This window comes from Podarcis pityusensis (assembly GCF_964106645.2).
Source record: "Podarcis pityusensis genome assembly, chromosome: 2".
NCBI lineage: Eukaryota > Metazoa > Chordata > Lepidosauria > Squamata > Lacertidae > Podarcis > Podarcis pityusensis.
In genome coordinates this window covers 14,826,254-14,852,870 of record NC_138029.1, presented here as the reverse complement: position 1 = coordinate 14,852,870, position 26,617 = coordinate 14,826,254, and the positions used below count along the sequence as shown (strand labels likewise).

The window sequence follows — 26,617 nt, the reverse complement described above, 5'->3', positions numbered from 1 at the left end:
TTTTTTTATATACTAGGAGAAGTGGGGAGTTGATATCACCGCCACCCCTCAATTTTTTAAGAAAGGTTCAGATTTACGCAGACTGATCCGCAATCCAATCCGGCTTTTTCCAGAAAGAAAAAAGAGGAGTCAGATTCTCACATTGTTTCCTCAAGAGTAATTCCATTGTTGTCAATAGGACTACTCCAGGAGGGAAGCATGCGTGGAGAAGGCTTGCAGTGCAAACTGGGTTGGTTTTTCAACCCAGGTTTGTTTGTTTTTTGGCTTGTTTGTTTTTTTATTAAAAAAAAACACACGTTTAGATGAGTGACTTATAAGTAGATCACATACGGATCCCAACCTGTTTTTCCCATGTACAGCCGACTGAAATCTATTGAGATAAAGGTGATGCGATGAGAACATTTGCAGGGAAATGGGGGGGGGGGGAGAAACTAACGTGGATATTTTAACATTTTTCATAGGAGGTATTGAATATGTTGTGAGATGCGCTTAGAAGACTTTCAATGGTTGTCTCAAATAGCGGACTGAATATCTGGGACATGAGATAGGAAAGGGAGCTGCACGCAGAAGATGGAGCAGCGCACCTCATTGAGAGGTGCTGTAGCAAGCGAATCTGGCATTTGACTTCATATCTTTATGGGAAATTACTTTGCTGAAGGACCAGTAAACCACCCGACCTTGCCCTGCCACAGAAAGCTGTACAGTATTTTGAAAAGGTCTCCTTTGCCTCAGCGAGTTCAACTACCGTCTCCTGAGAGCTGTTGTAGCCCTGTGCGTCCTCATTCCGGAGCACGTCCTGTTTAAGACGCTGGGACTGATTTTCGAATGAGAGGCAGGCGGTCTACTCGGCAGTAAGTCCCACTGAGCTCAGTGAGATTTGCTCCCTGTTTAGGGTGTATAGGATCGCAACCAGAGTGCTCAGCAGAGCAGGGCTCCAGTCTTCTTATATTCTTACTTGCGAATAAATCCCGTGGTACCCGGTGAGATTTATTCCTGAGTAAATACCTGTAGGGTCCAGCTGAAAAGTTCCTGATTTCCAAAAATGCATCTGCTCTCAGTTAGCGCTAAACCTTGCATATTAAATAAGTAAGGAGGGAAGTACCAGATCAAAAAAGCTCCTTGGAAATCCAAAGATCTCTTAAATCCAGTCTCAGTAGTTACTAGTTTTGTTTCCTTAGGCAAGACCTACCCTCCTTAATATTTGTTCCAATTAATTACATCGTAAAATTGTCAGCGGCAAACGCCTTGAAAGCGACGTAGGCTAAGCCAATGTTGGTTTTACGTACATTGAGTGCCTATGGAGTCACCGATGTCCCGTACAACCGGTCCTGAGAGTGTTCCGTCGCTGACAGCAAGTGCGGGCAGATAGGTAGGAAGGTAGATTCGAGTACCTTTTAAAGATATCCTAAGATGCATTTTGAATATGTTGCGTGTCCTACAGAATCCTTTCCTGACCACGATCCTGTGTACTGTACTACTATGCTCACTTTTCAATTCCCTTGAAAATCTATGTGGATCAAGCTCCCCCAACGCTGCCGGGTTGTGATCCATTGTCTGCAGTGCAAAGGACGGTTAATAAAAAGGGGGGGCACACGACAGGTTAATTAGGTACCTAATATCCCAAACCTTTGTTATGTGAAGACCGTTCAGAGTAAGTTAAATGGGGTATGTGAATCTTACGGGACTTGTTGCATCCAAGTCCTAATTCTGTTTACTACTAGCAGGAAAGCCTGACCAATATCAATGTAATGCATTTCCAAGGAAGTATTCACAGAATGAGGGCATTAGGCGCTTAACTTTCTGTAAATTAGGCCCAAGAACATTTGATCCCTTCCGCCAACGCACAGTAGACTCTTCAATGCCCTCTAATGATCAGAACCTTATAAAATTATCGCATATATTCAACAGCGTATGGATTGTCTACCATGTTTTATGGAGGTCCACCACACTCACAACCAGTAAAGATGGCCAAGAGAAGACTGGGTGGATTCTCATTTCCCCTCCACCGAAATCAAATAGGCCCTGAATTCAACTCATCCAATCTGTTGTGAACTCTTTCATTTCTGAGATTTTCCCCAGCCCTCACCCCCGCTTCCCCCTTCTTCATGTTCTTGGTACGTGGTGTAGAAGTACTCTTAAGACAACCCCTTCTCTTTCTGGTTTCGAAGAGAAATGCACCGGACACGCCCTTCCCGTCTTAAATATAGAAACTATAAATATTCACCCGGGTTGGGTCCTTTGGCGGTTGTTTTTTAATCCCAGGTAGAAGGTGAAAAATAGATCGGTTCAAGTTTCCTAAGCTCAGTTGGGATTTGGGGTTTGACAATGATAATAAAAAATCTGGAAATATATATGGGCAGGCACCCCTCCTGAGTTTGGGAGATCTAAAGATATCGCTCTGTTCAAGTCAAGTCCGATTAAGATAGAATACCATGACTCTCCTCATATGGAATTCAGTCTCGTCTGGCCCAGTTTAGTCAGTTATGACCCCTGGACATGGACAAAGAGTTCTTATAGCAGGGTCTCGCTATGGGGTAATAGGAAGGGTATCTGAATTGCTGCTTACTGAAGTTCCATCACCTCTCCCTCTTCCCACAAGCCCACGACTCCATCTTAAATGCATTGATCAAAAAGTTCCGTTTTATTCCAATTGAAAATGATTCTCTTTAGGAATATGCCAGTTCACTGGATTTAGCTATGCTGTGTTTAGCTAGAGTAGATCGTACCTCCGCCCTTTTTTTTTTTTACAGGCATGACCCATTGATTTTCAAATAATATGCTTTTGGACCCCCTTAACCTAAGCAACTGAATCTACTATTGATAAAACCCAAAATCAATTGATTGCAGACCCAACCTAAACTTGATGAATTAAGAGCAAGCCAATAAGCCTAAATATACTTCTATGGGATGAAGTTGCGATGTAGTCAGTGCAAGGCATTCAGGCGGTACAGCAGTTGATTTCGCAACCCCTTTAAGCCTAGATATTGAGATAGCGGCGCCATTTTGTCTTCAGTTTCCACTAATATCGACTGAGGTCCCTTTTTTTCAGCTTAGCTGGCCTGTACATCGGACTGTGTATCTGCTTAAATCCAACGATTCCAGTTTAAGTTGTGTATATAAGAACTGCTCGTTACTTTCAAGTTACAGACTTGATTGCTTCATATTGTGAGTTGGTTATTGTTTTCGGCTTGTTCCCTCTTCCTATGTCTGAAAGAAAGCGCTTTATGTCTAAAAACAATATCAACAGCCAAATAAAGAATTTAAATGGGGAAAGAGAGCAAAATGTATCATATTTAAACATCTCCTCCCCGCCCCCCGCAAAATACGAAACTCTTGTAGTTTCTCTGAGCTCCTGGTGAAATTTAGTTTTTGTTTGCTTTATTACATACATATTATATATCGCTAGATTGTAAGAAAATACCTCAAAGCGGTTTACAAACGTATTAGATGGCCCTTCTATCCGCCACCCCCCCCCCAAGTTAATAGGAGGACGTGGGGCAACAGCACTAAATGTTGCCCATCAAATTCTGCCCGAGTTCTTGAAGCTGATTTATCCATGTCTACTCAGAAGTAAGACCCACTGAGTTCACTGGGACTCACTCCTAGGTAAGCGTGTCTACCATTGCAGACTCGGGTTTTCTTCTTAAAATTGGTGTCCACTTCATTCTGCAAATTATTTAAAGGGAAGTTAGTCCCCTAAAACCTTTCAAAATAAATGATCTTTTGAATGATGAACTGGGAGTTCAGACCCACTGACTGAAGGAATAAGCAACCCAATTATATGTGTGCTTACTCGGAAGCAAATCCCCAGTGATTTCCATGTGGCTCACTCCGAACCTTGCACAGGATTGCAGCCTTAGACTTTGCATGATGTGGGTTAACGTATTAACGTATCTCCCTTTAATGTTAACTTCGAGGATATATTTAAAGGCACCCTTACTTCCACCTAAGTATGTTGAAGATCAGGGTGCGACTCCTACCAACTTCACACACTACCAGGTTGACAGATCCAGTCGCTCCTCTTCAGATCTTGTTGAGCACTTTGCTTTGGGTTAAGTTGAGAAGGACACAGGGCAGCATCCCTGGGTCCAGCCCCCTGCAATTGGAGGGGTGGCAACTCTCTCCATCCTACTTCACTCAAACCCTAATCGCTATCCGTTCGATCCAGGCTGATTGGAAAGGGGCTTCATTGATCTTTTGGAGTTCATAATAACTCGAGATGTTACAGCCAGAAGAGGACTCGGCATCTTCCAGACCATTCAATAGTATCCCCTAGATGGGAATCGGATCTTCTGTGTACTACTATATCGCTCTCTCCCCATATTTACTGAACTTAAACGCGCACACACACACACACACACAATAATTTTAAATGTACATCTGTGATCGGCATGGAAATGTGTTGTGTCTTGGACTAGCCTCGAGTTTTCTTAGCTTTGGGAGACCCACTTCGTAAAACTCGCTCGGCACCCATGTTTATTACCTATATAACAACTTAGGTGACCCCTTGAGAATATCTCCCGAAGTGGAGTCTGCGAAGGGCTTGAGCAACAGTGTCTTTTAAGGTGCTGCAGAATTGTGTTGCTTTGAATTGTACCAGAACTCACCTCACTTCCTACCGCATCCTAAGTGTCGCAATCCGGAGAAGAGTTGTATGAAAGTGATCAATGGATGAAGCCAGAAACAACATTCTGAGGGCGTTGAAGTGCGTCCCAGAATCACCAGCACCAGGCACATTGGCTGCTGACTTCAAGGGAATATGGACGTCTAAAGAGTCAATGTACACAAATGAAGAAACTTTATAAAAACATTAAAAGTGCTTGGAATAAAGCGTCTGCTCAGGCGCACACGCTCACTCTCCTATTGGTATATATGTCTGTCTGTCTGTCTGTCTTTGTTTGCCTCCTTCCATCTATCCACCCTTCTATCCTTCCCCTAATAAAAGAGATACCTTAAGGACCAGGGTTCGAGGAAATCAAAAGATTTCTGCATCATGTTATGGTACCCTCTTAGGTCCGTTTCCGCCATTACTTTTCTCACGGCTGTATAAAGTTTACTTCCTCTTGTTCTCCTTCCTTCTCTAAGCTTTAACAGGCACCTGTGATCGTAAAGAAGCACTCGTGTCTCTACAACCTTCACCATCTTTGGGGAGGCAGAATTGGTGAGGAAGAAGACGAAGGAGAAAAGATATTGTAAAAAGTGAAGCCTAGTCTCGGACAAACCTACCAGTAAAATTGACCAGTGCTGTGGGCCTGGAACCTGTTTGTAATCTAATTAATGTATTTGCACCCAGAATTATCAGCCTTTTCGGGGTGGGGAGTTAGGAGGCGGGGTTGTCAGTGGATTTCACAGACATGGAAGATGGTCTTGTTTCCCCTCTCCTTCCCATTTCTCCCTGAATGCACAGGGACCGTCCACCGTCCACCTTGTGCTGAGCAAGTTTGTTGGTCGTTGGTGTTGGTTGGGAACGCTATAACGTCACTGCTGGGCTAGCCTTGACCGTGACTATGCGGCCCATTTGACCTTGACATCACGAGCTTCGCGCATAATACTCAACAAGGCTAGAGCCTTGATCTTCCTGCAACAACTCAGGACTTGATCTTCTAGCAGCAACGCAGGGGCTGATCTTCTCCAAAGTGTCCCTTGCTTCTGTTTACAGATAAACAAGGTGTCATTTCAAGTCTAGACAGACGGCCTAATGACCAACAATAAAGGCATGAAAAGGAAGCTTCCCAGGTTTAGCCTTTTCTTTCCTTTGTATTAAGTGCTTTGAGTAGCTTCTTAACTATGGCCTTTTATAGTAAAAGGCGCCCCCTCTTTCCTCTATTTTCCCATTTCCTAGTCATGTATCACTTGCACTTGAAGTTGTTGTTTTTTAAAGTTTTTAATGTTGCTGTTTTGTACGGAGGGAGGGGGAGCTTGCTCTCACACCAAGCTATAAGCTGAGGTAAGTTGCTAAATCGCTGTACTCTTCATCATCTTCCTTCCTTCGTACCCTCAGTCCAGGAAATTACATTTAGAATTGTTTTATTAATAAAAGAGGGTCAGATATGCACACCATACCAGTGAAGTATGTTCTATAAATCCATAGATCTATGAGAGAGAGAGAGAGAGAGAGAGAGAGAGAGAGAGAGAGAATAAGAGAGAGAGAGTTGCCTTAGATTGCTTTATTTTGTCACCCTTTAACAAAAGTTTGAGAAAACTTTTGGATATTGAGATCCAAAGTTTTCTGCTTGGAACTGAGCCCAATTGAGAGCAAGGAGATTTATTTCAATGTATTTAGAATTAAATTGATTTCTCTGCTACATAAAAGCACATTGCACAGCAAGGCAGGACGATATTCAGATGTAGATAAACATCCCTCCAAACAAAGGAAACCCTTATAATTATTTTGTCTTCGCCTTCTATGGGATATACTTTTGCTTCACTGAAGATGCAGGCAGTTGTTTACATAAATCCAGCAGGAGAATGATAGCCTCTGCTGGCAGTGTTGGGGAAAATGTAGCTGCATCATAAGCATTTAACTCTTCAATGCACAGAGAGAGACTATAGACGGAACTTCTAATTTGATTTCAAAGTCCATGCAAAACGCTTTTAAATCTAATTTTATATATGCTTTCCAAAGAATTTACTCTCTCTCCATTTCTTTTGCTGTATCTGTTTCATTCTGTTATTCCCTTCCATCTTTTCTCCCCGTCTGCATTTCATAAGAACTATCCAATTTGATCTATTCAAGCTTTCACACTCAGATAGCTAAAAGAGAATAATTTCAATAAACATTGGTGGTCCTTTTCAACCTTTAGAGACCACTTGTAAGGTCCACTCTTAATAAGTATATTCTGTTAGTCTCAAAAAGGACATTTTCAAGGATGGAATGATGTCAGTAGATGGCCTGAGATGTTGTTTATTTTTTTAATTTTAATTTTAGTGATCAAGCCATTCAATTAAATTAGGACTGCAGGCGGAGTTTGGGTTTTGCCTGGTAACATACTCACAAAAGAGAAGTTGAGACTATGTCAACTGGGTGTTAAAAAGGAAGCGGGGAAATGGAAGGCGGTATAGTTTTTATGTTGGGGAAAGGAATTTTCCGCTAGAAGGTTAAGTTCAATTGTATTTTTTTGCAGCAACTGCCAGGTCTTCCTGAGTCCATTTTTAATGTAATTTTAAACAACATTTTGGGGAATCAGGTATGGGATGGTACTATATGAACTTGCGGGGGTTTTAATAGGGAGAAGCTTGGGCAGTGGTAAAGAGCTGCTGGAAGCAGAAATCTAAAAATAAAGAAAGTGAAAAGTTGAGGGCATAGGGACTATAATCAGTGTGTGTGTGAGAGAGTGAGAGAGAGAAATATATACTTTATTGCAGATCTTAGAATGCTGAAGAGAACATTGGAACAAAGCTTTGGAAAGAGTCGACGGGGAAGAGCAAGCTGTCCCCCCACCCAGTGAGGGTCTTTTTTCTCTCTGTCTCCCTTTCTCTCTCACTCGCAAGAGCTGGTGTTCTTTCAAGACAGTCATTTGCATAAGATGTAGAGCCCATTTAATACACTAGACAGTGACCTTGAACTGGCTCAAGCGCCATCTCAGCTCGGATTCGACTTTCTTTGAGCACCCCATTCTCAAAGGATTATTAAAGGAGCGTTCCGCTGGTTCTGCAGAAATATCCAAAATGCCTTTAGATCAAAGACAGGAGCCTCCAAAGACGATGGGGGAGAAATTTCGAAACATTTCTCTCCTACCTAACGTTATGCCTTCATGGTAGATTTCAGGCCTGTGTGTATTAATTTTTTTTCCTCGATGCTGCTGCTGTTGCTGAATGTCTGTATGTCTGGGGGGGGGTGTTGGGGGAGGTCTAGGGTATCTGATGTGATAGTAATTTTTTAAAAAAAGAAATCCTATGTGGACGTAGAAATGCAAGGAGCTTTGTCCCTCTGGGAGGGGAAAACGAATCCCTGAATCCCTCAAGAAAGAGTCTGATATGTATATTCCCTCCAAAAGAACATATCCCCCTTCCTCTTCTAAATTAGTAATATAAATTATTCATGAAGAAGCCTTAGTCGAGTCTTTAGAATGTTTTATTTTAAGGACCGCAGTAAAGTAATTACATTCTCTTGCTGCAAGTAAACCGGGTGGATTAAAAAAGGAAAAGAAAAGACAATAATAACCGTCAGATTATTATCATCATCATTATTTTCCCACCGAAATGGGCATCCTTACTGGCAATAAATAGATTATCACAGAAACCTGGAGACTTTAAACACCGTCACCGAGACTCACCCCCCCCACCCCTCTTTTGGACCTCCGACATCATTTATTCCAGTGTGAACCGCTGCAAAGGGTGCAATGAGGAGGGGCGGTGTTTTCAAATAAAATAATACTAATAAAGCTTTATCATTGTTAAACCGGCCAGAAATATATCAACGTGTCACGCTGTGTACCTGTGAACCTGCTTTCCTCACGTTATGGACTACGGTCTTCACAGAGTCAACCGGCTTCTAGCCCACTGAATTCAGCAAGAGTTGAAAAGGTCTCGCGGTGGACACGGTTGCAGCCAAACCGAGAGATACCACCAGGTTTTTATTCTTGGGTTTTAAGATGGTTCGAGACCTGCTGCCAGCGAGAATAATCTGGGTTTCTCGCTCGCTCTCTTTATTCTTGAGAGGGTGGGGCGTTATCTCATAATATAGAAACGATACGGTCTTCTTGGATGGAAAACCTCGGTGCCTCTGCAACTATTGTTATCTCTTCCCCTCGCTGTTAGAGCGAGTGAAAGAAGGATTAAAATGTCTCCGCGAGGCTAAAGTTAATGTTCCGGTGCCGATAAGAGAACAAAGCCACGAAGACTGCTGGAGAATGTAAGGTAGAATGATTAAAGCAAAGAACGATTATTATTTTTCCCTAAAAGAGGTCCAAATTTATACTCGATCTGCGGCGATCATGCGCTTGCTGGCTGTAAAACGGTTTACTCCGTCAAGAGATATGCACTATCTCCATTTAAAACCAAAGTAGTGCAAGGAACTGCACCTGAATTTTTAATAATAATAATAATAATAATAATGTACTAACCTTAAGTAATGACGGGTTAACAGTGTTTAGCCGGATACAAAGCTCTCACATTAAGGTACGTAACTGCCCGAAAAGGATGCCCACTTACACCTAGGTGTATGAGGAGCATGTTGGAAGGGAAATTTGGGGTATTAGGGAGCTGGCCCTTTAATAGAACTAGGAAAGAAAAGTGTTTATTTGATTAACACGTGATTTCCCCCCTTCCTACATAGCTGGCAGAGCTAAAGTACGGAGCGTGTCGGGAGAAGGGGGAGTAGCCATTAATGTAAAGGAAGTCCCGGGTAATGTATTCCGAGGGATTTCAATAACACCGGGGTTTTGAGCATCAATATAGAGGGCAGGTTGCTATTGTTTAAATAAAAATAAAAATAAAGGTATGTAGCCGTCCATTCCTCATGTTGGTTTGCTTATATGGGGTAGGGTGTCGAGGGTTCGGTGCCTTCGACAAGACATCCGACAAATCAGTTTTTACGTATACATGAGTATTTACGGTAATTTGTCGTCGAATTCTGTAGTCTTGGAAGTTGGTAGCAGAGAAAATTCCTCCGATCTTCTTTTTTTTGGGGGGGGGGGTGGCGGCGTGGGATGCAGTCCCCATAAATATATATATACCCCCTTTCCCATAAGATAACCTCTCTCCCCTTTGTTCTCCACGAAGCTTAGTTCTGATCATTCCTAAATCGGGATTGCCTTTTAAGGTTCCTTTCTCAAAGCGAGATCTCTCTGACACAGTATATCGGATTTCTGAAGAGGACGCCCCCAGCAGTCTCTCTCCTAGACAGAACCAGCTCTTATTTTCGGGGTCCCCTCCCTCCCTCCTTCCTCTAAGCTCAGAGCTTTAGAAAGGACCGATTCGTCCCACTTTGAGTGGGTACTAATTGAAGGTCCGGTAACGCGTCCTCCTCACTGTTATTTCAGGTGAGCGGAGCGGATAAAACGACGCCCCCCCCCCCGCCAGTTCCCTTTGTTTTAATGTATCTAATTTTCATAAGGGTGATCATTCCTTTTTTAAAGCCCTCAGAAATTGGCCGTGGCAATGTTTGCACACCCACCCCCCAGAAAAAAACACACACAAATTCACCCTAACTAGGCTGTTGGATTGCTTTTAAAAAATAAAAAAATAAACAGAATTGGGGGGGGGGGGGAGGCGGCGCAGAGGCATAAGCCCCCCGCACCCCGCCCTGTTAAAGGTGGAAATGTTGAAGAGATTTAAAAACTCTTTCGCCCTATCATCTGTAAATATGAGCCTGTTGCGGTTAGACTCATTCGTCTCCTTAAAGAGCCTGTAAACTTTATATGACACAATATCTAATAGTAATTTATTGAGAGATATTGTAAATTTCAACTGTTTTAGTTAATAAAGGAGCTAATTAATGAGAAAATTGCTTAATTTTGCCAGCTGTTGAAGGGACCCTAAAAGCAGCTGGGGGAGAAGGGTGTCATTTCTTTAAGGTGAGGGGGGGGGGGACTAATATTTTTTATTTTTTACAGTGCTTTGGGTTTCTCAGGCCAGTGCTTAAAGCCCGTTGTTTTATTTTATAAAATGTTTTATGATTTTTTTTAAAAAGCATATAAAAAACCGAAAGGCAGAACTTAGTGTTTTGTTTTGTCTCAAATTGCTAAAGGTGGGTGGCACCCTTTCTCCAACGCAAGTTGGCGCCCACGTGACCCCTGCGGACCAATAGGGTGGACCTTTAGGTTTAACTATGTTTAATGTCAGATAGCAATAAACTAGAAGCTCTTGGTCAGGCCCGCGGAAATGGGCGAACATAATCTCCTTAATCCTGGGTTTGTGGGACCGTTGGTGAACATCCATACGGGAGACACCTTCTATTTCCCCAATTTCCGAGCCTCCGGAGGACAGCTGCCCGGCTTGCCGTCTCTCTCCTACCCAAGAAGGGACAATGTCTGTTCTCTGCCCTGGGCATCCTCAGAACCCTGCAACGGATACCCCCAGCCCTATCTCAGCAGCCCCGTGTCTATTAACCCTTCCTTCAGCCGAGCCTGCGACCTAGCTAGAGTGGAAGAGAGCAAGTGCTACTATAGGGAGGCGTGCTCCGAGAACGCTCCCCTCAAAAGGGAAGAGAGGGTTAGGGACAATGCCTTGATGCCTCTCGAATCGGGGATCCCCAATGGAATGAGCGGCAGTTTCGGCAAATTTGACTATCCGGCTCCCGAGGCGGTGCCCCACGATCCCCCCTCTTGTCAGTCTTTGGAGTCAGACTCCAGCTCCTCCTTACTCAATGAAGGCAATAAGGGCGCCACCAGCGAGCCGTCCACAATGGTTTCCCCTATCAACCAAGGAAGCAATCTTTCCGCTGGGGGTAAGAACGTGCGACCAGGAAATATATATATATATATACGAATAAGAAAAGCGAATTTATGCAATGCCTCTTCTTTATTTTATTCTTATTTTGTGTTCTCTCCTCTCTCTCTCTATTTCTCTCTCTTACGCGCGCGCGCGCTCTCTCTTGCTTGAAAAAGTCTGCTCGCGACTCTTGCTGTTATAAATTCCATGAAATTAGCAGCTGGGACTGAAGCATGTCTATTTGTGCCGAGGCCACTAGGGGTAGCACTCAAATGCCTCGTGCTTTATTAGGTGCTGCTTCTTTTAAAAGAAAAGCCTATAAACATGTAAATATCCCATAAAAGAGATCGCGATGGCCCAGATAGACAGATTTTCATGCCTCTTTCTTTTTCTCTCTCTCCCCACCCTCCTCCCGAATCCGAACAGGCACGCTACATGCAGGACAATTTGCCACTGGGTGCGTGAAGCTTTTGCAACAGAAATGAAATGTAGAAGGGTGTGTGATTGTATTTGGAAGGTTTGGTAGAAGTCTGACTGCAGGGCTGGGAGGACTAAACTTCCACGGGTTTTCTGTCCCTGGTGAGATTAGCCACCCTGGGTAAAAACCCATTCTAAGGATGATGCCAAGCTCTGCATTAAAAAAAGAAACGGACACCCTGGTTTTCAAAACCCAATTCTCGCCTTCCCGCCATCCCAGCCCATCCCCATACAAAACCGGGAAGGTTCTATAAAGAAAAAGTATATATCTCCACGCAGTGCTGAGACACCATTTGCCAAAATACAAAAAAGCAAAAACAAACCCAACCCAAACAAACTCTCTCTCATAAAGCTTCCCGTTATGTGCCTGATCCTCTGGTGAGCAAACACTTCCAGGAACAAGGACCAGTTGGTTCTCGTCTCCTGTGAAGCGTCCCTGGCTGCTGGAGATGTTTCATTCCCTCTGCAGAATCTGGGTTTGGGACTCTGAAGACAGAGGCTTCCTCGTCCTTAAACTTCAGATCTGACATCTCCCAAACCGGGTACCTAAGGCATGCCAGCCCATCTGGTGCCTTGAGGTCTTACACGGTAACCACAGAGACACTCTAGCATTCATTCTAGCTGGTGGTGCTGGTACTTTTTGGCTGCTCGGGATCTGTAAGAGCTAGCTTAGGTTGCTTATTTTTCTGTAAGATAAATAAGCCAAAGTTGCCACCGGTTATAAAAGTCCAGCGGGGTGTGTGTGTGTGTGTGTGTGTGTGTGTGTGTGAGAGAGAGAGAGAGAGAGAGAGAGAGAGAACCCTAACCAGCTTTTATCTCCGATCTCTCCTTAAATCCTAATAGTTCCGAAAACCTGCAATGTATGACTTATGTGGTATGCGTGGTGACACAGGAGCCCAGGAGCTTGGAATTCAAAACGCAGATGTAAAGGTCTTCTTCCCACCCATCCTCCTTTCTCTCGAAGTTAAAGCATCTTTACTGGATTGCGCATTAGAAACGTGTATCTCATATTATTAAATAACGAGCCGTGTGTGGGTCAAAAAGGGAGGGGGGAAGCATTCCCTTTTTTAAAGCGTTACCCGCTCCCCTCTTTCTTTTCGTTTCTTTCTTTCTCTTTCTCTCTTCCCCTCCATGTGTTTAAATCTCCTTTCCATCACGCTGTTCTTAGGTGCTCCCTGGTACCCGATGCACACAAGGTCCCGGAAAAAGCGAAAACCCTATTCTAAGCTACAGCTAGCGGAGCTGGAAGGGGAGTTTATGGTCAATGAATTCATTACTCGCCAAAGAAGGAGGGAGCTTTCAGATCGGTTAAACCTGAGTGACCAGCAGGTGAAGATCTGGTTCCAGAACCGGCGTATGAAAAAGAAAAGACTCCTCCTGAGAGAGCAAGCCCTTTCCTTCTTTTAAAGTTCAGACAAGTCCGCTATCGGGTAAAAAAACCCCACAGAGACTCTCCGGCCTTCTTCATCACAACTGGTGGTATCGGGACTCTTACCTGATCTGGTTTGAATAGCCAGTTTAGATTATTATTATTATTTTCCTTTAAGACAAAACAAACCAACGAAAGTCAGTATCCTTAAAAAAGATAAAGAAAGCCAGCCAACAGCAGGCGTGTCTACGTTATAACTGTGTGATTGAGAGAGTATGAGGGGGTGGGATGCTTCTCTTCCACTTCTGGACCTGTTAGGGAAGAACCAAATGTGAATACGCAGAAAGGAAACCCCCCCCCCCCCTTCATCAATCAGCGTGGCTTTTCTAATGTATGGTTCACAAAGATTTGTCAGTCAGTGTCGTTGAGTATGTTCTGAATGTGAGTCTTGAGCCCGACACTCTCGCTCTTATTACGCGTGTGCGAGCATTCACAGGTAGGGTTTCCCCTCTCAGCAACAGGGTTCCCTGTTTTGTGTGGGGCAGAGTGAGGGAGGGTCTCCATTGCCTTGGCCTTGGCTTTGTTTGGTCGGTAACCCGGTCCTCAGCAAGAGAGCATTCCAGGAAGCAAAGTCACTGTCCTATATATATCTCGGTTTAGTGTGTTGGGATTTTTCATTCTCTGGAGTAAAAGCTTAAGTGGATGTGGCATTCACCTTAAATCAACCGTAACCATTCTGATGGAGAATGGCGAGCCAGTGTTTTATGTTTGCCAAGGTTTATTTTCAGGGCACACTGGGCGGAAAAAAGTTCAGTACCTAGATAGAGGTTTGCAGCGTATCGATCTCGATAATAATAGGGGTGTCCAATATGTGGAACTTCGAGGTTCAGTTGGCTGTCCCCCGTGCTTGGCGGGTGGGAAATATATGGGTGCTTTACTCGGATGCTCTTCTGGGGGAAAGTCGAGCTGAGGATGGAATTTTGTAGACATCTACTCCCAAGGCTTTTCCAATGGCAGGCGGTGCCCACGCGCGCTTCTGAGGATGCCCACTGTACCTAGACCCAATGTACCTAGTGGGAATACTTTCAAGTAAACAACGCCTATTATTGGGCTGCAAAACACCAAAAAAAGCGGGGGAGGGGAGAAACCCACCTCGAGTTAATCCAATACCCCATAAAGGGAGGAATGATTTGTCTTTTTAGGATATTATAAAAATGCAACCTTTTCAGAGGCTACAGCTGCAACCCTATACTCCTTGGCATGCTGGGGTTTAGCAGAGGGGCTTACTTCAGAGTAGACCTGTGTAGAATTGCGCGGTACCTCTCGCGCTCCTAGTCCAGCCGCGCCGCCTGCATGGGTCTCCTCTGTCCACCACCCCATAAGCGGAACAGAACGCTAACAATAATTTCAAATTGTGTTTTGATAATAGCTCCACTGAAGGAGAGCTCGTCCCGCTTATTATGCTACTGTGTTTATTGATGATCAAGATGGTGGCGAGGGGCGGTGGGGGGATGCCCCCTTTTATACATTAACTATAGTGGCAGCCCCTTGGTGCTAATTAAGCTATTAATAGCTTCCCTCCTTCTAAGATAGAGAGTTCTCTTCTGGCATTAAAAACGTTTTCTTTAATGGTGGCTATTTTCGAAATGAATGAGATGTTTCTCCTCTACCTCCACCACCCCTCCCCTCTTTTAATCTTCCTCATATTTAGTTAGATTTTTATTTTTAATCACTGCAGTTCTCCCTTAAGAATCAAGACTTCTATCTCTCTCTCCCGTGTGTGTTTGTGTGCCTGTGTGTGTGTTCTCTCTCACACACACATACACACACACTTATTTTCATTCCTGATTTTTCATAGGCAGCAGCTGATGACTGTGAACATTTATGGGGTGTGTCGCCTTATTCCCCCCCCCCCACTACAGCCACACAAACACACGCATTCTGCTTTGGGGGATATACGGTAATTTCTGCCCAACGCACTCATTCATCCGTCTAACTCCCACCCCCACCGCCGGTTCCCCTTTGTACTTTCCCCGGTGTAGAACAGTCCCAGAGCAGGCAAGGGGAAGCGCAGAGCGGGTTACCTTGCCGATCAGCTCCTGCCTCAGACATCCATTAGATTTCCTAATAGCTCTGCCAGGCTTGGGCATTGCTTAAACTCCCATTCCTTAAATTCCCACTCAATGCGGGGAGGAAGGCGCGCGGGGAGGCGGAAGACAAGGGTTGCTGCAACCGTGAAAGTAACCCGACAGGAATCTCTCTCCCTCTCAGCCCGTTAAATGATTGACTTGGGAATAAGTTCCCTTGATATTCCTGGTACTTATTCCATCGGGGTCCAGGAACCTATTCTCGTTCTGTTCTGCTGGTTTCCTAATTGCATACTTTAAAAAAAAAAAAAAATGTCGCGGGGCGGGGGGGGGGGGGCGGAGCGGCCGGGAACTGGACGAAGAGACAAATGAGCCACAACAGCAAAGTAGGGTGAGGGGGGTCAAGACGGTCTAAGCGGCGAGTTTTGCTACGACAGGCTTTGCTTCATTCGTTTTTATATCGGAGGGGATTAATTTTATGACAAAGGCAACGTTTTCCTGGGCCAGACTCAATTGTCACCACGTGGCTCCCCGTCCCGGCGTTCATGGTCATGGCCGGTGGCAGGAATGCTTTGCCTTTACGAGCTGCAAAGGATGCCGTCTAGTCCTTAAAATGCCTCTGTGTGTCCCCCGCCCTGCTCATTCTCCGCCCTTGCAAGCCTTTTATTTAGGTCTGCTTCCCATGGCTGTGTCATCGTTCCTTGTCTTTATTCCGCCTTCCTCCTGCCTCCCCAATATCTAGAGTTTTGAGAGGTCCCCCATCCCAGTATCACCCTTTTGGTATATCACCCCTCCCCTTTACAAACTCTAACCTTTGTAAAAGAAGAGGCATCCTCTGCCTGTGAGTGGCTTTGAATCTAATAGGTACGCAGTCACAATTATGTGCAATAGATTGGGGGGGGGGGTGAGAGAGACATCCATATATTTCCCCCCCCAGTTATGTGCAATGAACAGAGCACATGTGGGTGTCTGTGTTGTTAGGCGGCTAAATGTGGAGGACGCCTACCTATTTCTCCAAAAAGGTACCTTGAAGAACAGAAAACTGTAGGCTTCAGTCTAACGCCATTCCCGTTGTCTCCAGCCTGTGCTTTGCCTCCTTTGGACAGAGCAGTCCGTTGAAACCGCTTAAGCCGGTAGCGCTGTCATCATCCATTTTGTCCCAGTTTTCTCAATAATATTAATAAGAAAGAAGCAGCATTTTCGGTCAAAATAACGACTTTCAGCCAACTGAAATGTAATGGGGTGTGTTGCATAAATCTAGAAGGGAAGTCTTGTGTCTGTGCGGTAAAGGAGGAACATGTTCGAGGAATCAGACATATCAGTATTGTACTTGGTTTGCTAGCATCGCTTCCTCTTGAAAAGCTGTGACATGTTACTCGCTGGCAAAAGGTTGCGTTTTGGAAGGGGTTGGCGGCTGGCTTACCAGGGTTTTGAGCGTTTACGGGGCAATGTTATAACGCAGCGTTCGGTTTAAATTGTGGCAGGCGACAGACAGAGAGAAAGAGACCGAGAGACTGACTTGATGTTAATATTTCACGCTCCGAGACCGCTTTCTATCTACAGCGAAGGAGTTTTAGGCTTAGAAATGCAATACACAACCCACCAGCAAGAATCTTGAGTCCTGAGAATGGTCTCCTTGGTGTGTAACTGCACATAACAGGCGATTCTCAGCTGCCACTTCAACGATTTTTTTTAAAGGGAGGGGGAGTGATAATTTAAAATTTGAAAATGAAGAAGTTGAAATATATGCAATATTCTCGTTCAGATTGCATTGAAGTATTATTATTCCGTGTGAATTCTGTTCGTCTTGTGTTAGTTCCCGGTGTCTGTGGCTCGGTCCTTCGCTTGTTATTCTCTAGTCTAGTTTCCTGCTGTTGTTAAATATGCATCGTTGGCAATATAGTCCATATGTAATGTTTCTTACCTCAAGCTATTATATGTAGGGCCTATGCAAATGTCTGTCCATAGCACGTTTCCCCGGCTTTATATAGTCATGTAAAAAGTTGTTTCACAATAATAATGATGATAATGATAATAATGATAATAATAATAATAATAATAAATTGAATGTATTATTATGTGATTTCTGATAATAAATAAAATGTTTCAAACCTCTAGTTGGTGATTTACTATCGACTGTTGGAGGACCGAGCAAGCTTAGTAAAAGAGTAACGCGCACACAGAAATAAGCCAATGAAACATTTGGAGGTATATAGATCATGTTTCCCTTAAAAAAATAATTAAGTGGATATATAAAATAGGTTGTAAAGTAAGGGATGCCTCGGAGCACAACGATACCTATAATTAAAAAAAAATCCAAGAAGATAAGAGAGTAAATGAATCTGGGATGTTAACGTTTAATGCGAATATAAGGGGTTTTTTGGGGGGGGTCTCCTGATGGCCTTGCTTATAAACGGAATCATTACTGATATTTTGTTCTCTGGGAAAGAGAAATGTCACCAGTATATTTCTTTTTGTCCCCTTTCTGGAGCAACTGAGGCCAAGACAAAGTTCCCCTAGATTAAAGGGGGAAGATATTTATTTATTTAAAATGACATGGATGTTTTTTTTAAAAAAATTAAGAGACACTTTAATTTAAACCTGCAACTCTTGTAGTATAAACAAAAACAAAACAAATACCCCACCTCCAAAACAAAACACAAAAACCCTCACGAGCCTTGGATTCGATCTTCTTCAATAAGCCCATATTTAATTCCTCCCGTTGGCTTCCTGTTTTATTCTCTCTTCTGAATATCCAGCCAGGTGCCTTTATAGCAGCGATTCCACAGAGTCAATTTAAATTTCATGAATTGTGTAGGTTGTATGAGTGGTAGCGGATGGGGGTGTATGTATGTATGTACGTATGTATGGAGAGAGCGAGAGAGAGAGAGATGGAACCTTCCTCTGGAAAGGAAGATTTACATGTAATGGCTTTATCCACCTTTCAGGTCTTCGGTTCAACCATAAAGTTTAGTGGCGGCTGGAGCAATGCGTTAATACACACACCGACAGGCGCATGCACGCCAAAAACCTTTTAAAAGATCAATAAGTGGATTGTGAAGGGGAGGAGGGAGAGACCATCTCCAAAAAGCGGATCAAGAACTGCTCATCCCCATGTAGAATCCTTTGCGCCTTCGGCTTTTAAATTCTCTCCGCTTTCTTTAGTCCTGTTATTAGAAGAAGGCACTTCCTTGCAAAGAGGTCCTGTGTTCTTATGGTATAGGTGCATTAAGGAAAGAAAGAGATTGCGCGAAGGCAATTGTTAGAGATCGGTGATGTAGTTTGCTAACTCCTCTCTCCTCCCCCCAACCCGCGACGCCCCCTTCTGAACATACACAATATTGACGCGCCAGAGAGGCTTGCTTGGCTTGTGGTGTGCAGGAGCTGCAATTGTGACCAAACGACACTCGCACACGTATCGATAGCAGAGACGGATCATGGGGGATGCATTGATTTGTATATTGTGTGTGCATAATGTTATTTAAAAGGTGAACATACCAGGTTTGGTCAGCTTCCTCTTATTTGTCGGCAACAGCATCCGATTGAATTCAGCTCTGACCCCATCGCACGCATTTAAAATACTGGGTGGAGCAGCGGGTGGGTGTTTGTGTTTGCGCGCGAAATTAATAGGAAATCCTTCATAAAGTCCAGGAAGAAATTATAACAGCGGGCTATGAGTTAAAATTTAATGACACGAATGATATAAAACGTTGCTTCTTTGTTCATAGGGCTATAGTGCCTTTGTAGGTGAACATCCTACATTGGGAACTCGATATAGTTCAGTACCTGGGCTGGATATGAGCCCAGAAGCTTTTAGGATGTAATATCCATTTCAAGGGAAACTATTTCTATGATACATCAAGAGTAATTGAGATCTATGGGAAGTTGGAAGACAACGGGGCCCTGATCCTTTAAACATTCACCGACTCCTCTAATATTCGCACTGTTCCCCTTAAGAATCCAGCACAAATTCATTTAAATGCTAATAATGGCGGCTATGGATGTCTCGAGGTATAGATAGGTAACTCTTGATTCCCCTAGCACAGAAAACTTTATGTGCGGTTTTTTCCTTGCAGTAATTCGAGCCTAAGGTGCTTATCTGGAAGCAAGTTTCGCTGAGGGCTAGTCCCTGGTACAAACCTCGCTGCGGTCCTTAAGAGTTCAATTCTCTACATGCCTACTCAGAAGTAAGCCCCATTATGTTCAGTGGAATTAACTCGCAGGCAAATTTGTGTAGCGTTACAGCCTAGCAGGCGCTAGGCAAGCTACGAACTTGGCAACCTCACCCTGCTCACCTTTAATAACACTGACCTACCGTACAAGGTTGTTGTGGGGATTTAAGTGCTCTGAAAACTCAAAAGAGCTAGCAGCGGCAGTAGTAGTAATACCGTCTCTATGCACCCTTTACTAGGGAGCAACCTGCATTCAACTAAGTAGGGCTTACCTCTGTGTAAGGACGCAGAGGACCTTGGTGTATCTCTGTAGGACTTTCTTTCAAGTGCATCTGTTTAGGGGTGCCCATCTCACTGAATCACTCCCCACCGTGCTTTCAAGAGCTGTCATTCACCGCCATTAAAATCAATTGGAGACTTGCCCTTGGCTTCAAAAGGATATAGATTTCACTCACAAGGTTTCTCTTTTCTTTTTTCACTCTCATTTCTTCGAAAGAAGTACCCACCAAAAATATCATTTCTGCCTCTTTTACTGGAGGTGTGCACGGAACGTTGGTTGTCATATGAGGACTGTTAAGGGCTCCACAGAAGTGAATAGGGTTCTGGATCATCTCCAACAAGCCTGGATTGTATATAGAGGCATAAATTGTGTAGAAAATTGTGGATCGGTTCACCTTGAAGAGGGAATGCTTGGTTCCAAAGACGCTTAAACACTCACCCAAATAGATAAAACTTATTTATTACCAGTGAGTGGCTAGGACAAATTGTTGCTCGCAGTAAAAGTGCGTATTGTTCCTCAGCTTGCTTGCTGCTTCCACTTCTGCTTTTTTTATATAGGGGTGTATTTCATAGCTATGGCTTTAAAATGAATTCATTAAGAAGCGGAAAGTATATCCCCATCTCCTGAATTGCAAAGAATAATTCTGCCTTCAAGAGAATAAGGGGGGGGGGGGGAAACCCAACGACAGGCACACACCCAGTTAAGTTGTATTTCAGCAGTGCAAATTATTCCAAAATTATGGGAAATATGCAAAAGCGCATAGGCTTGATCCAAAAACAAGTAATACTTTATCCTTATCCTTATTATTATTATTTTACTATAGGTGTTCTCTATACCGAAAGGGTTGTGAGCAAATGTTTTATGTGTTATCGGGGGGGGGGGGGATAGAGAATTTACCCTCTGGAGCTGAACATATGCACATAATAGTCATTGTTCAGTGCAGAAAGATGGTGCAAAGCGTAATTATATATTATAGATCTGAAGCGATGCTTGCTAGTCCCAAGAAAACCCCAGCGATGTGTTTTGCTCGCTCGCCAGTATCAGGTAAGCTCCACACGCATCACCACCACAACTACCATCCAACATTCAGGACTGGTTTAACAGGATGTCCTTTTCCTCCTTATTACACCACCAACAGCAGCAGCATATCGCATTATGCATAGTTATTCCAATGGAACTTGTTCCCAAGTAAGAAGGCAGCTTTTATGATCCGGATAACAATGCTAACAAGTATCCGACACATTTCCTTCAAGTTACCAAGTAGGGAAATGTTAGCATGGATTTATTTTATTTTTTTTAAAAAAAGCGCAAGCCAGTGATTAAAAAAATATTTTATTTTAAATTATTAAAACGCCATTGTCTCGTGCTAATGTGCAAATGTGGAATACTGGTTGGCCTGCCTCCGCTTTCTGTCTGTCCATCTTATCCATCTGTCTGTCTCTCTCTCTAATCCCTGTATCTATCTTATATTTCGGTAAGCTTAGCCTCTGCAGTGACTGCCACATATCTACTTACTGAGAATTCATATTCGGTGCTATTTTGAAGCATATATAAGACAATTGAAATACTGTTTCTCGCGGTTTCCCGGGCGCACGGGATGTCTTCCCTCTTGACAAATGGTCCCTCGCTTGGGGGTCAGCAAGCCTTGGTCTTGGACTTCACGCAGGATCTGCAGCAAAGCTATCTGTCTGTCTCTTCCCTTGCCTTGGCTTTCATCCCGTCAACGGCTGCAGCCAAAATGTTTTGCAAACATTCCCATGCTCTTCTGGTATTTTGGAAAGACCCCGCAGACTGAAGAGAAAGCAAAAAAGATAACATAACAAATCTCCTCGTGAAGGGCATTAAAAAAATGAAATTCCATTATTAAGGGTCATTCGCTCGTGTATGACACTAGGCGCCATTTGCCACGTACAAACTGTGTCTATTTTCGAAAACGGATAGGCTTTGTTAGGAATGCATCTTCTTTCGGGACACCGAATAGCAAAGGGCGATCAGAAGATTGGGGCCAGGCATCGATAACCAAACGTGTTTCGGAGCAAATATTATCGCCGTCATTATTAATCTCTCCAACCTTTTTAAACGGGAAGCTTAAAAATGAATATTTACATAATATTATGTAAATATTAATATAGCACCCTATATTAATGGCACCCTAGGTATACTATCACATAGGTGCAATGTGGGAGTAGTAGAGTTAGTTACACAAACGGGTACTATCTACTCAAAATTAAAAGCTATTTGAGTTAATCAGGTGTTTAACTCTGATTACCCTACCGTAATCAACAGGACTTTAAAGTGGTTACCTTTTCTTGGATTCTTCATCATGATGATGATAGATCCTATCCAGTCAGAGTTAAACACACTTTAAGTCCCATTGTTTTCCATTTGAGAGAGCTAACACATGAGAAGAGCTTAAAACCACATCAGAGAGGACTCTTAGATGTTGCTTAATGAAAGCAACATCTACTTTCCCCTCATTTCTGATTTTATTTCTAGACTAGTCCTCAGCCACACCAGAAGAGATATCCCTGGAGGGGTAAATAAATATCTTAACAGCACTGATGTGGGCTTAACTTCTCTTCAGCAAATGCAAAAACAGAGGATCAAATCCTTGCCATTGGGATTAAGGAAGTGTATCAGCCCAGGAGGTGTAACCATCAACTAGGTCCCCTGGCAAGTGGTCTACCCTGCCCACTTGTTTGGAAGTGAAATTGCAATTGAAGCTATGTGCCAGTGCATTTACTCAGGGATTAGGGCCAGGGGTCAGCAACCTTTCCACCATCCCTCAGACCATGTGGGGGGCCAGACTAAATTTTTTTTGGGGGGGGATGAACAAATTCCTATGCCCCAAAAATAACCCATAGATGCATTTTAAATAAAAGCACACATACTACTCATGTAAAAACACACTGATTCCTGGACTGTCCACGAGCCAGATTGAGAAGGCGATTGGGCCGCATCTGGCCCCTGGGCCTTAGGTTGCCTACCCCTGGATTAGGCAAACAGAGGTCCCTGAAATTCCCTAGAAGCCATGGCCCAAAAACAGTCTTTTCTGAATACACCTGGAACACTGTAGACATTGTGCAGGGCTAGCCTATGCTTGGGCCTTCTGTTGTCATCCCAGTGTGCGATTCTGGTCCTCATTCTCTTCTTCCTCACCCTGAGACTGCAGTCCTATACACACCATGAATCGTCCTGCAGATGTTGGACTCCAACTCCCATCATCCCTGACCATTGGGCATGCTGCCTTGGGCTGATAGGCTTTGGCAGTCCACCACACCTGGAGGGCACCACGTTGCCAACCTCAGTGAGGCTCACTTCTGAGTAGGTGTGTATTGGAATGCGCTGTGAGTGAGTCCAATATTTTATTCTCAAAGTGGAAACCTGCTAAACAAAATCTCGGCTGCTACATTATCATCTTACACTGTCCCTAGCGACATTGCACTCTTTTAAGTAACATGTGCCATTATCATCAATATGCCAGCGCACCTTTTACTGAGTATTTTCTCCCCCTTTTATATGGGTGGGTTCATAAATACACAATCAAGACAGAGTGGGAATAATTAGCAATGTTTACCAACATATGCCACCCACGCCACCTTTGAATCCATCTTACACTACGGGATTGGGAAATGAAATAGAATACGAGTAATTAGTTTTAAAGCAAATCATTTCAAATGGAAACTTATAGGTAAAGCCTAATGAACTGCAGAGGGGGTAAAAAAAATAAACCCTGATTTTTATATGACTTGGTTGGTAGCAAGGAGACACAGCAATATTTTACTGTTGAGAGAATAAATTAATTAATATGTCTGTAGCAACCAACTGCAGTGGCTTCATGGTTGACTGCATTTAAACGAGATATATGTATCAAGCCTCGCTGGTGTTGTTAACAAGAGTGATAATAAAGATGAAAAGGATAGGAAAGATACAAAGATGGATACATTTGTATTCCTTGCAGGAGCCATAAGAGTTTGCTTAGAATTTCTAACAGCCAGCCTTTGTTTCTGTGAGATTATGTTAACCAGCAGAGTGGATGAATCAATTAAAGAAAACCACTCACTTACCAATAAACAAACAACAACATGAGGTTATGTCAAGGTGTATCTATTATTACTCCCAAAAACCTTAATTTGAAAGGAAATGCGCACACATTCTATCTTGAGTTAAGGGCTATGGAGTTCTATAGATTTCAGAGAGATGTGCTCCCTCATCCTACCCCTATTTACTTATTCCCAAGTAAATGTGTCTGCCTATAACTATAAAGCAGGTGTTTAAATATCTCCCACTTGAAAGCTATAAATTTTGCAGCCGGATCCTATCCAGTTTTACTCAGAAGCAAGTTGACGCTTAACTTGGACTGAGTCCTTTTCCTATATTTGGAAACGCTAGGGCTTTCCCGTAATTAAGAGTGAAGGTGGCTTTAAAAACTCTCCTTTTATGCCATGCCCAAAAGTTAGAAATCTCATTTGCCTTTCTGGAACCCAAATAAGACCGCATTTGCATTTAAGAATCTTTGTTTATGGTTGGCTGGGTCTGAAACAGACAGGCTAAAAATACTTTTCCCCTTTAATAAAGTGATGTGATGAAGGCCTTGTGGTAGTTGATTGTTGTTATGCAAGCAGCCTGAGCTCTATCTGAAGATCTTTTAAGAATCACAGCCAACATTAATCTTCCCAAGGGGGGGGGGGAACCATCTTTGTAGTTATATCCAATACCCCCCTTTACCTTCTCCAAAACCAGTGTTCGCTGGAGATGAGATGATAATTAAAGGGCATGTGAAAATTCATCTCATTGTGATGAAGAACTATTAATCTATTATGAGGCTGTGTGAGGTTTTGAGAAAGAAAGAATCATTAGTATTATTATTATATGAAATAGGGTGGAGTAGGAGGCAGTCCTAATAACAGCGAGCGCCTTCCAGACTCACCATCAAAATCTGCGAGAGCGCTGCCATTTACTGCAGTTGAGGAGTGAGTTCCACCGAATTGTCCTTTAAAGGTTGCACAATCAGCAAAGTCCTGCTGCCGACACCCCTTGTGTCCCTCGAGAATTCCTGACTGAGTGGGGGCAAAATATTTGCACATTCTGCATGCATTTGCGTGGTAGTGCAACTTTTGGGGGCAGTGAGGGGCCATACAAAGCAGCCATAGGAATAAAGGAATAAATATTCAAAGGAACAAATCCTGGATGTAAATGACAAAGGAGAACGCATGTATTCCGTCTCAGAGGTACACGTAGGGCCACCAAACGAAGGGCTTTAAACACCCACAAAACACACCTCCCAGTAGCTGCTGCTAAAATCAAAGGGAGCCGGCAGCTTTGAAATGAAGGCGACGATTAGCCCGCCAAGACCTGGCAATAGGTGGTTGTGTTTGGCGACAGAGACTTGAACACGTTCACCCTTTTTCATGCTTATGATGAGTCTGATTAGAATGTTGTGTTCCTCCACAAATAAACATACAAACAAGCAAACAAACAAACATGCTCTGCTTGCTATGCCAGTTATCTGCGTCAGAATGTAGAGATACAGTATCAGCCTAACAATACCTATAGTTTACTGCCTCTGTATTCCTGAAAGGGCAGGATCCAGTCAAAGTGAAGCGCTTGTAAGTCCCCTTGTTGTCGATTAAGCACGTGCTTAATTCTTCCTCATTGAAATTAATTGGTCTTTGGTCGTGCCTTTCCTAGTTACTCATCTATATAAACGACTGGCGGCGCTGCATCAGTGAAGTATGCGGCGCTGATTTTAAAAGTTCTGAGTTTGTGAAAGGTGTAATAACTTGGTAGCCATTATTACTCGGTTGGTTTAAAAGAGAATAAAATGACTTAAATGGAGACGATCGCCTAAAACGTGCAGTGGATCGGGATCCATGACCCGTCTATCGATAGCGCTCCATTATGTCTAGGTAACTGACAAGGAAAAAGATATGCTAAATAAATTATATTATATGATCAAGTACAGTCTCGATTCCGCCTCCCCCCCCCCAAACAGCCGCCACCACCGTACAAGGCTGAACTCCCCGCACTGACAATCACGGACCGAGCGTTTTCCTGGGCCCAAACACAGCATTTCGAAAAGCAAAACTAAACCTATTTTCTGCACTCTGGTAAACTTTTTGCCACTGTTGTGATTTAGCTGCTGCGGAAATGGCGAGTCAGGAGACTCTCGTTGCCTTCCTTAAAAAGGAAAGAAGGGAGGCTACACGAGCTTTCTTTTTACACTTCCCATTTCAGACTGACGTAAACAAAACATTCTATAGATTTAAATAAAAGCAGAGGCGATTTTCTGAATGACCTCCTGTATTAAAATTAGAATGCATTCGTAAATCGTCCGTCCTCGTCATCATAATGAAGAATTGCTGTTTTTTTAAGAATATGGACAGATAAATTCATTAAGAGAAGCGCCGGCCACCCCCCACCCAGTCACCCAACCACCCTCGCACTACCTCAAGGCCACATTCAACAACAACAGCTCCGGACGCTGTAATCTATACGAAGCCCGGCGTTGAAGGACCACCTCTTAACAACCCTTTAATACAGCAAACTAAAGATCTGGGGAGACCTTTGTTGATCTCCAATGATGAGGCCCGCCCCCCCTCTTCTTCCTCCTCCTCCTCCATCCCCCACCCCGACTCCGTCCCCTACTGTAGTTCAGAGAATATTGTACCTCGTTTGCCGCAGCTTAAAAACCAGCAAATGTGTTAGCAATTCTGCGAGACCTTGTCTGCCCGGTGCTAATCTTTTTTTTTTTTTTTTTTTTTGGTCGGATGACTTCTGTTTACAACAGTCTGTCTGGGTGGGCGGGGGCCGCCATTACAAAGTGAAGGTCAAGTTAGCATCCTACCTTATATGGTAT

General features: G+C 43.5%; 1 protein-coding gene and 2 long non-coding RNA genes across 3 annotated transcripts; 1 reads left to right on the top strand and 2 right to left on the bottom strand.

The window, feature by feature from the left end:
- Nucleotides 1-2,633: 2,633 nt before the first annotated feature.
- Nucleotides 2,634-5,630, bottom strand: LOC308472297. The gene is made up of 3 exons (XR_013983413.1): nucleotides 5,227-5,630; nucleotides 4,608-4,767; nucleotides 2,634-3,207 (listed from the first exon to the last, which is right to left on the bottom strand). It is a non-coding gene; the product is annotated as an uncharacterized lncRNA (long non-coding RNA).
- Nucleotides 5,631-10,806: 5,176 nt separating this feature from the next.
- On the top strand, nucleotides 10,807-17,423 carry HOXC12 (homeobox C12). Its single transcript, XM_080996610.1, has 2 exons — nucleotides 10,807-11,389; nucleotides 13,019-17,423. Exons 1-2 carry the CDS (start codon nucleotides 10,825-10,827, stop codon nucleotides 13,255-13,257), a joined length of 804 nt encoding a protein of 267 aa, XP_080852736.1. The 5' UTR covers nucleotides 10,807-10,824; the 3' UTR covers nucleotides 13,258-17,423.
- Nucleotides 17,424-19,926: 2,503 nt separating this feature from the next.
- On the bottom strand, nucleotides 19,927-26,504 carry LOC308471203. The gene is made up of 3 exons (XR_013982787.1): nucleotides 26,429-26,504; nucleotides 21,274-21,549; nucleotides 19,927-20,100 (listed from the first exon to the last, which is right to left on the bottom strand). It is a non-coding gene; the product is annotated as an uncharacterized lncRNA (long non-coding RNA).
- Between the last annotated feature and the right edge of the window lie 113 nt (nucleotides 26,505-26,617).